The sequence below is a fragment of the Dipodomys ordii genome, unplaced genomic scaffold (genome assembly GCF_000151885.1).
Source record: "Dipodomys ordii isolate 6190 unplaced genomic scaffold, Dord_2.0 Scaffold7, whole genome shotgun sequence".
Lineage (NCBI taxonomy): Eukaryota > Metazoa > Chordata > Mammalia > Rodentia > Heteromyidae > Dipodomys > Dipodomys ordii.
In genome coordinates, this window is record NW_012267223.1 from 18,379,393 (window position 1) to 18,388,369 (window position 8,977).

Here is an 8,977-nt window from a genome sequence, read left to right on the forward strand (position 1 = left end):
AAAAAAAAAAAAAAAAACACAGGTTTTCCCATGGAGAACAATCGAGGCTTTTAAAGCTCACATTAACAAATGGATTTAGGTTCATCAGAGATTTTCCTTTCTCACCTAGACCTGGACCTAGGGAACATGAAAGACAGCTCACCTAGCACTGCCAGCCACTCACCAGGCCAGGTTACCGAGAATCATATTGAGGAGGAGAGTGAGGACTCACTGGGGGACACCGGTGGGGCCAGGATGGAACCTGGGGCAGAACCTGAGCTCTATATACTACTGACCTTTCTCCTGCCCAGCCAGAGAGACCCGGAAACACTGAAGATTAATCAAAAGCAAAGAGGCCTTTGGCTCTGTGGGAAACGGCCCTAACTAGACATGAAGAATGTTCCAAAGCACAGGGAAATAACCAGAGCAAATCACCTTGATGGAAGCGCTGGCGAACCGAGAGAGCTGCTTGATATGCTGGCCCTTCTTGCCGATGATGGCACCCACTGCCTGGGCAGGAATGAACACCTGCACCATCTCCTGCTCCGGAGCCTGCTGCCGAGACAGAGGCCTCCTTACCAAGGGCCAGAGGGCACAGAAGTGGAGCCCCTCCCCTCCCCTGAAGAGTCAATGATGAAGAGGTGCAGGTGCAATTACATCTCTGGCTGCCTAGGATGCTGCAAGCCATTTAGTCTTAAGCCCAGCACGGCTACAAGAAAGGGAAGGATACGTGCTGCCAACATCCAGGCAGCATCCTTGCCTGGACTCCACAAAGTGCCAGAGCTATGTGGAGGGGGCATCCCCTGGACTTCCACCCCTCTGCCAACCTCCATAGTACCAAACTCCCACCAGGATCCCCTAGAACAAGACTTCCACCTACCATAAAGGAGCTGTAGGGAGCAGCCCCAGTAACGCTGCTGGGAGGAGGTGGGACTGCGCTGGATGAGGCTGGGAAAAGACCCACAGCAGCCAGGTTGAGGCCGGGGATCAGGTGAGACTGCAGCTGGGGAAGGACAGTAAGGAACAGGTGAGTACTCCTGAGGGAGAGCCATGTGCTTCTGCATGAAGACCTGCCCGGCACAGGCTCTCCTTGGCACACGGGAGTTGTAAGTGGTATGTGTGAGGTCCTCACTAGCCTAAGAACAGGTACCCTGATCCAAGAGGGCAACCAGCTGTGCAAAGTCGGGGAGCCCTCTTCTTTAAGTGGCCCATCCACTGATGGGGACAAATCACTCATTCTGGGCATGTAAGGCTCCTCCCTCTATGAGTAGCAGGGAGACAGAGTGTCCCCCTGACTCCTAGGACCCAGTGGTTCTAAAGCTTTTTGTCATGCACTCACACACACACACACCGACTTAAAAACTAGTTACAAGGGTTGAAGGCAAAGGGCACCAGTGGCTTACATCTGTAATCCTAGCTACTCAGGAGGCTGAGATCTGAGGATCATGGTTCAAAGCTAACCCAGGCAATGAAGTCTGTGAGACTTTTATTTCTTCTATCTCCAACAAAAACCTTCCAGAACACTGGAAGTGGCACTGTGGCTCAACTGGTAGAGCGCTCGCCTTGAGCTGAAGAGCTGAGGGACAGCGCTCAGGCCCAGAGTTCAAGCCCTACGACTGACAAAAAAAAAAGGGTTGGAGGCATGGCTCAGGTGGCAGCACGCCAGCCAATGAGTGAAATGTCCCTCTCCCATACAGCATGCACCCACCCATCCCCATCTGGGAGGGAGGGGATCAGCTGAAGCCAGTTGTTGGCGCACATCTGTAATTCCAGCTACTCAGGAAGCTGAGATCTGAGGATCCCCATTTATCTCTAGTTAACCAGCAAAAAGCTGTAAGTAGAGTTGTGACTCAAGTGGCAGAGCACCAACATTGAGTGAAAGAGCTAAGGGACAATACCGAGGCTCTGAGTTCAAGCCCCAGTATGAGTATCCAAATAAACAACAACAAAACAAACGAACAAAAAACCCACCTACTTGTGGAGCTGAGCTTGTCATTCAGTGGTTGAACCCTACAGCTCAATGGTGGACCCCTTGCCTGATGTATGTGTGGTTCAGGATTTGATCTGATCCCAAACACCACCACTACCACCCCAAAAATCAAATAAACTGAGGTTCACAAGTGAAAAGGAAATTCCGAGGCCACAGGGCCAGGGCCTGTCATTTGCCTGTCCACTGCTGCTGCACAAGCGTAGGGAAGGGTGCCACAGAGAGGTGCTGCCCGGCACTCACACTCATGGCGGCCACATCGTTCTCGTAGGCCTCCCGAACTTTCTTCATGATCTCCTGCTCAGCCCTGCAGCAGTTCTCGATGGCTCCCTTCACAGTGATGGTCCTCTCGGGGTTGTAGAGGGTGAGGTCCTGCAGCCTGGCCCAAGAGCAAGGTGGTCTTAAGCTTTTTTCCAGCAGCACAGGCCCAGGCCTAGCTAGACCAGGTTTACTCATTTCTGCAGGGTCCAGTTCAATAACCAAGGCAAGGAGAAAGGTGTTTGAACAAAGCCAATCACAGAAGGCTACGGTCGGTTGGCAAGCAAGCAAAACTGGCACCTGTGCTTCCCAGATGCTCCAAGCAAGGCCATCCTTTGCCTGTGTGTTTGAGAGTAGCTTCTGAGGAACTAGAGGTAGCACAAGCACTCAGAGCACTAAGGGAGACTCCTAATTCATTCTTCCAGAGGCAGCCCACCATACTAGCTGGAAAGGACCAAGGTGGGTCAACTTCTGTCATGGCAGAGAGGCCTATATGCCCTGAAGGCTGGCTCTTACATTGCAGGCTCACCTCAAGATGCAGAAGAGAGGAGCTGGGAAGGTGGCTCAGTGATAGAGCGCTTGCCTTGCATGCATGAGGCCCTGGGTTCGACTCCTCAGCACCACATAAACAGAAAAATCCACAAGTGGAGCTGTGGCTCAAGTGGTAGAAAGCTGGCCTTGAGCTGAAGAGCTGAGGGACAGTCCCCAGGCCCAGAGTTCAAGCCCCACAATGGACCAAAGAATAAAGAAGATGCAGAAGAGAGTGTCAGTATATAACAGGAAGAAAACAGAGGTGCCTCCTCTATAGCAGCTCCTACTCCCCGCCACACGCAGAGAGGATGGGCGAGCTCCAGTCCTTGCAGAGTATGAACATGTTCTTTGACACTTCCTTGATTATTTTTACACAAGCAGAAACAGCTCCCACTTAAGGGGGCAGGTGTTAGAGCTCAACAATGAAATACAGCTACCCCAGGCCAGTATACCACCCCCAACACCACCAATAAAGAAGAAATAAGAGATTTACGAGGAGATGGTGATTTTCGTCTCTGTATCTTGTTCGACCTTCTTCAGGTTACGCCCTTCCTTGCCAATGAGCCGCCCCACGAAGTTATTGTGGGCCAGGATCTTCAGGGGGACCTCGTCAGCCCTACGGAAGAAGTAGAGAACAAGAACTCCATCAATGGTGGCAGCTGAGACTGTATCATCAGGCCATCCCAACCTGGGGGTTCCAGGACGAACCACAGGCCAGATTACAAAAATCAGCACAACATGCTGGGTGCCAGTGGCTTATGCCTGTAATCCTAGCTACTCCCTAAGGAGGCGGAGATCTGAGGATCATGGTTACAGGCCAGTCCAAACAGAAAAAGGTCTAGAGACTTCATCGCCAAAATTACCAGCCAAAAAGGCTGCAGGCATGCGTGGCTTAAGAGGTAGAGTGTCTGCAGGCCTGAGTTCACCATACACACACACACACACACACACACACACCGATAGCCATAGAACAGTGTCTTCCCTCTGGTCTTGTTCACACAGCCCTCCAGAGAATTAAGAGGTTTTGCTGGGTATGACAGACATCAGGTAACTCATGCCTATAATTCTATACCTACTCAGGACGTGAGATCTGAGGATCACAGTTCAGAGATAGCCAAGGTAAACTACCTGGCATGCTGAAACCTCTGGGTTTGATTCCCAACATTGCAAAAAACTGTGTGAGGGACATGACAAGAAGATCCAAGCTGAGCCTTACGTTTTGGTGTCTTTTGCCTCCTTGTGCATAATCTCCAAGATCATCTTACAGGCAGAGGAGCACCCCTCAGGGGTTGAGTGGACGCTGATGGCCTTTTCAGCTGCACCTGCGTTCTCTTTCCTGTGCACGTCTATCCTGAGGACCACAAGGTGAGAGCCAGTCAGCTATCACTAGTCACACTGGTCTTCACACTTCCCCATTTCCCACTGATCAAAGGCATCGAACCCACTCTTCTGGCACAAGGCAAAATTAGGAGGGGGAAAAAGCCAGCTCAGGCAATCCTGTGCTCAGGCTGTCTCTGTCTCTTTCAGGTGATGGCTGAGGACAAGAATGCAGTCTACACAGTTGCCAGGGTGGGGACAAACAGGCCATGGCTTAAAACTGCATTTCCCAGCCCAATGTTTCCAACCTGTAATCCTAGTTACTAGAAAGGCTGAGATGTGAACTGGGAAAGTGGCTCAGTGGTAGAGTGCTTGCCTAACATGCATGAGGCCCTGGCTTCAATTCCTCAGCACCACATAAGCACAAAAGGCCAGAAGTGGTGCTATGGCTCACTTGAGCGTGCTAGCCTTGAGCTGAAGAGCTCAGGGACAGCACCCAGGGCCAAAGTTCAAGGCCCCAGGACTGACCAAAAAAAGAAAAAAATCAAAAGGCTGAGATGTAAGGATCGTGGTTCAAGGCTAGCCCAGGCAGAAAAGTCTGTGAAACTCTTATCTCCAATTAGCTACCAAAAAAAGTCACAAGTAGAGCTGTGGCTCACGCCTGTAATTCTAACTACTCAAGAGGCTAAGATCTGAGGATTGAGGTTCAATGCCAGCCAGGACAGAAAAGTCCCTGTGAGACTTTTTTTTTTGGGGGGGGGGGGCCGGTTGTGGGGCTTGAACTCTGAGCTTGAACGCTATCCCTGTGCTCTTCAGCTCAAGGTGAGCTCTCTACTGCTTGAGCCATAGCACCACTTCCGGTTTTCTAGTGGTTTATTGGAGATAAGAGTCTCATGGAATTTTCTGCCCAGGCTGGCTCTGAACCGAGATCCTCAGATCTCAGCCTCCTGAGTAGCTAGGATTACAGGCGTGAGCCACCAGCACCCAGCTCCTGTGACTCAGATCTCCAATTAACCACTTAAAAACTGGAAGTGGCGCTGGGCTCAAAATGGTAGAGACACTGGCCTTGAGCAAAATAGCTCAGACAGCACCCAGGCTCTCAGTTCAAGCTCCATGACCAACAAAAAATAAAAACTAAGAGACAGGACACCCAAGTCCTAAGTTCAAGCCCTAGTACAAACATACACGGGGAAAAAAAAAAATCCTGCCTCAACTCAAAGTATCTAATAAAAGGACTTATTATGAATAAGGACATGAGTTTCCCCCATTTTGTGTTATTTTTCGTGTTTGTTTTTTTTTTGGTGCTGGTCCTGGGGCTTGAACTCAGGGTCTGGGGGCTGTCTCTGATCTTTTTTCTTCAAAGCTATTGCTTTACCACTTCAGCCACAGCTGAAGTCTCATGGACTTTTCTACCTGGGCTGTCTTTGAACCACAATCCTCAGACCTCAGCCTCCTGAGTAGCCAGGATGACAGGTGTGAGCCACAGGCTCCTTCCCATGGAGTATGATCAACTAAGATTGGAGTAAGGGGCTGTCATGGTGGTCATGAAATCACAGAGTACTCAGTGGCTCATTCACCCACACTGGGTTTACCTGAGGAGATTTTCTATGAAACTTCACAGGAGGAATTTCGCTCCCCTTCCTGCTAAGGACACTGCATGGCTCAGCCATTACCACTGAGTGTAGGACTGGATAGAAGCAATGAACCTTGAATGGAACCAGCCACATTTCTCGGGAGGCAGCCTTGATGTCCCCACCATGCTTCCAGAAGGCTTCCCTGGGTATCAGTCATTCCCTGAGGCCATCACCCTCTCCCAGCAACTAAGACTCACTTGGACTGGGTCTGTTTAGTGATGTTACGGATGGTGGCACCCTCCTTGCCAATGATGGCGCCCACATACTGGGTGGGCACCAGGAGCCGAAGGGGGATGTCCACTTGCTGCTGCTTGGCTGGAGCTCCTGCTGCTACAGGTGAGCCCTGGCGGGGCTGACCCCGAGAGCCAAAGCCTCCCCGGCGCCCATTCTCCGGGCCCTGTGCGTTCTGCTCATCAGGAATGTAGGAGACCTTCAGGGCATGGTTTTCCAACTGGTGGCCGTTCAGTTTCATGATGGCTCTGGGGATAAAAGGAGAGGCTGTTGTTCATTCCAACCCGTGTTCGTTATACCTGGTGTTCTCCTGGTACCTAAGAACTCTACTGAGTTACAGCATGAACACATTGAAGAAAGGGAGCCACCACCAGTCACTATCCATGACGACCACTTAGGAAACCTTCTAGTCTTTATGGCAAAAAATACCAAAGGAAAGGTAGTTGAGCTCACACCTGTAATCTTAGCTACTCAGGAGGCTGAGATCTGAGAAACTACCAGAAAACAGTAGCGCTGTGGGTCAAAGTGGTAGAGCACTTGCCTTGAGCTGAAGAGCTGAGGGACAGGGCCCAGGCCCGGAGTTCAAGCCCAATGACCAACAACAGTAACAACAAAAAAAATAGCTAGACAGTTAAAGATTCCTTTTTTTAACCTGGCCACCATTGTCTCGTGCCTATATAAACCTAGCTACTCAGGTGGCTGAGATCTGAGGTTTGACTCATCTCCTCCAATGAAGCACCAGAAAACCAGAAGCGGTGCTGTGGCTCAAAGTGATAGAGTGCTAGCCTTGATAAGCGAAGAAAACTCAAAGACAGCACCCAGGCCCTGAGTTCAAACCCCAGAACAGACCAAAAAATAAACAAAAATAAATCCTGCTGGGTGCTGGTGGCTCACGCCTGTCATCCTAGCTACTCAGGAGGCTGAGATCTGAGGATCACGGTTCAAAACCAGCCCAGGCAGGAAAATCCATGAGACTCTCATCTCCAATAAACCACTAGAAAACTGGAAGTGGTGCTGTGGCTCAAGCGGTAGAGCGCTCGCCTTGAGCTAAAGAGTGCAAGGATAGCATCCAAGCCCAGAATTCAAGCCCCACGACCAACCAAAAAATAAATGATTAAAAATAAATAAATCTTTTTTTAAACCCTGAAGTTCCTCCTCCCAAACACTTGATGGCGCCATTAACACACAAAGGAACCTGAAACAACCTTTTCTCCCAGATGTCTGTCCCTAGGGAAGGCTTTGGGTCCTCTCCCTTCAGTGTTTTTGCCATAATCCTGAAGCATTTCTGAAACTTTGAGATCTCTGATACCTAGGAAGTGAAGAAAACTCAAAGGACCTTTTGAGGGACTCTAGGGTTGGCTGGGTAATCAGAACCCAGCCTGCTTGGAGCTTCCTTCCGCGCCTCAACCCACCTCATTCAAGCAGAGGATCCCAGTACCCCACACTGAGACTACCTCCCCCACAACCCAGCAAAGCCCACTTCTGAACACTTACTGCCTGGTCTGCTCCCGGTTGGAATAGGTGACGTTCACAACGGCTGTCTCACTCTCAGTGTTCACTGTGGAGACAACAGTCCAGTGTTAGTGGTGAAATCTGCAGCCCCGCCCACAGACCCCTAACCCCAAGGCAGGCAGCAGAATACTGAGCTTAAGAAATAACTGGAAGAAAAAGTCAAAAACAATTTTTCCCCTGAGGCACCTTTTAACCAGTGCTACTGGAAGATTCAAGGTAACCTTTCCTACATTCCTTTTGTTTTCCTAAACTTCTCCAACCAGGAGCCTTCCCCCCCAAGAAAAGTAGTATACAAAGGGTAAAGCTGCATATCAGCAAACTGTACAATGAGACAAATGTACACACGTACACATGTGTACACACACACACACACCCCAAGAACCAAACACCCTTGGAAAGTCAAATTAGACTTGGGGTGAGATTTAGCAACATACAGAGGGAAACATCCCAAGAATTAGCTGGCAGGGATTTGGCTGAAGAGATGTGAGAACACTCAGATGTAATCTAGAAGCTGACAGAGCCCCAAGGACACAATGACCAAAGTTGTGCAGAGGGGATGGACTGACAGGAGTGGCTGTGGGCTATGCAAAATTTCCTGACTTAAATACTGCAAACATCTCAGCAGCGGGCTGGGGGAGATCACTACTTTGGGAAGTGGCTATCCATGACCCATCCAAGCCCTCAGATCTAATTCTGAGCAGATTTTTGGTTTTTCTTTGATTCCTCCAAATTCCCTTTCCTACAAAGAAGGCAGCCAACTGGCTAACTGGTAATAGAATTCCAAGTCGTTGGGACAAATCTTTCTGGATTTAAATTAATAAAATTAATCTTCCGACTTATGTATCCATGTCTTATGAACTGGAGTCCCCAGGGCACTACAAACCTCCACAGCCCTGAGGCTGAGATGCCTGCTGAGTCAGATCACACTCTTCACCCCTCTGGCCCTCACCAGCAGAAATGATATAAAGTATGAGCCAGGTGCTGGTGGCTCACCCTGTAATCCTAGCTGCTCAGGAGGCTGAGATCTGAGGATCGAGGTCCAAAGCCTGCTAGAAAAGTCTTACCTCCAATTAACCAGCAAAAAAAAGCCAAAAGTAGAAGTATGGCTCAAGTGGTAAAGCTCCAGCTATGAGAGGAAAACAAACAAGCCAAAAACCTGAGTTGGAGGCCTAGTGTTCGTACACATGTGTGCACACACACACAATGGGTAATAGTGGGTACATCCCAGTCCTCAGGAAGTTGAGCCTAGAGGATTAAGAGTTCAGGGCCAACCTATAATGGGAAAGGGACATTATAGAAGACTTGCAGGGGCTGGGAATATGGCTGAGTGGTAAAGTGCTTGCCTTGCAAGTATGAAGCCCTGGGTTTGATTCCTCAGTACCACATACACAGAAAAGGCTAGAACTGGCTCTGTGGCTCAAGTGGTAGAGTGCCAGCCTTGAGCAAAAGAAGCTCAGAGACAGTGCTCAGGCCCAGAGTTCAAGCCTCAGTACTGCAAAGGAAGGAAGGAAGGAAGGAAGGAAGGAAG

General features: G+C 49.7%; 1 protein-coding gene across 1 annotated transcript in view; it reads right to left on the reverse strand.

The window, feature by feature from the left end:
• Igf2bp1 (insulin-like growth factor 2 mRNA binding protein 1) overlaps positions 1-8,977 on the reverse strand; it is a 38,271-nt gene that overhangs the window by 4,049 nt on the left and 25,245 nt on the right. Inside the window, exons 7-13 of the mRNA XM_013036795.1 lie at positions 7,432-7,495; positions 5,904-6,185; positions 3,972-4,106; positions 3,249-3,371; positions 2,210-2,345; positions 860-982; positions 415-531 (exon numbers count right to left, since the gene is read on the reverse strand). Of these exons, the coding sequence (XP_012892249.1) occupies positions 415-531; positions 860-982; positions 2,210-2,345; positions 3,249-3,371; positions 3,972-4,106; positions 5,904-6,185; positions 7,432-7,495 (980 nt within the window). The remainder of the gene's footprint in view (positions 1-414; positions 532-859; positions 983-2,209; positions 2,346-3,248; positions 3,372-3,971; positions 4,107-5,903; positions 6,186-7,431; positions 7,496-8,977) is intronic.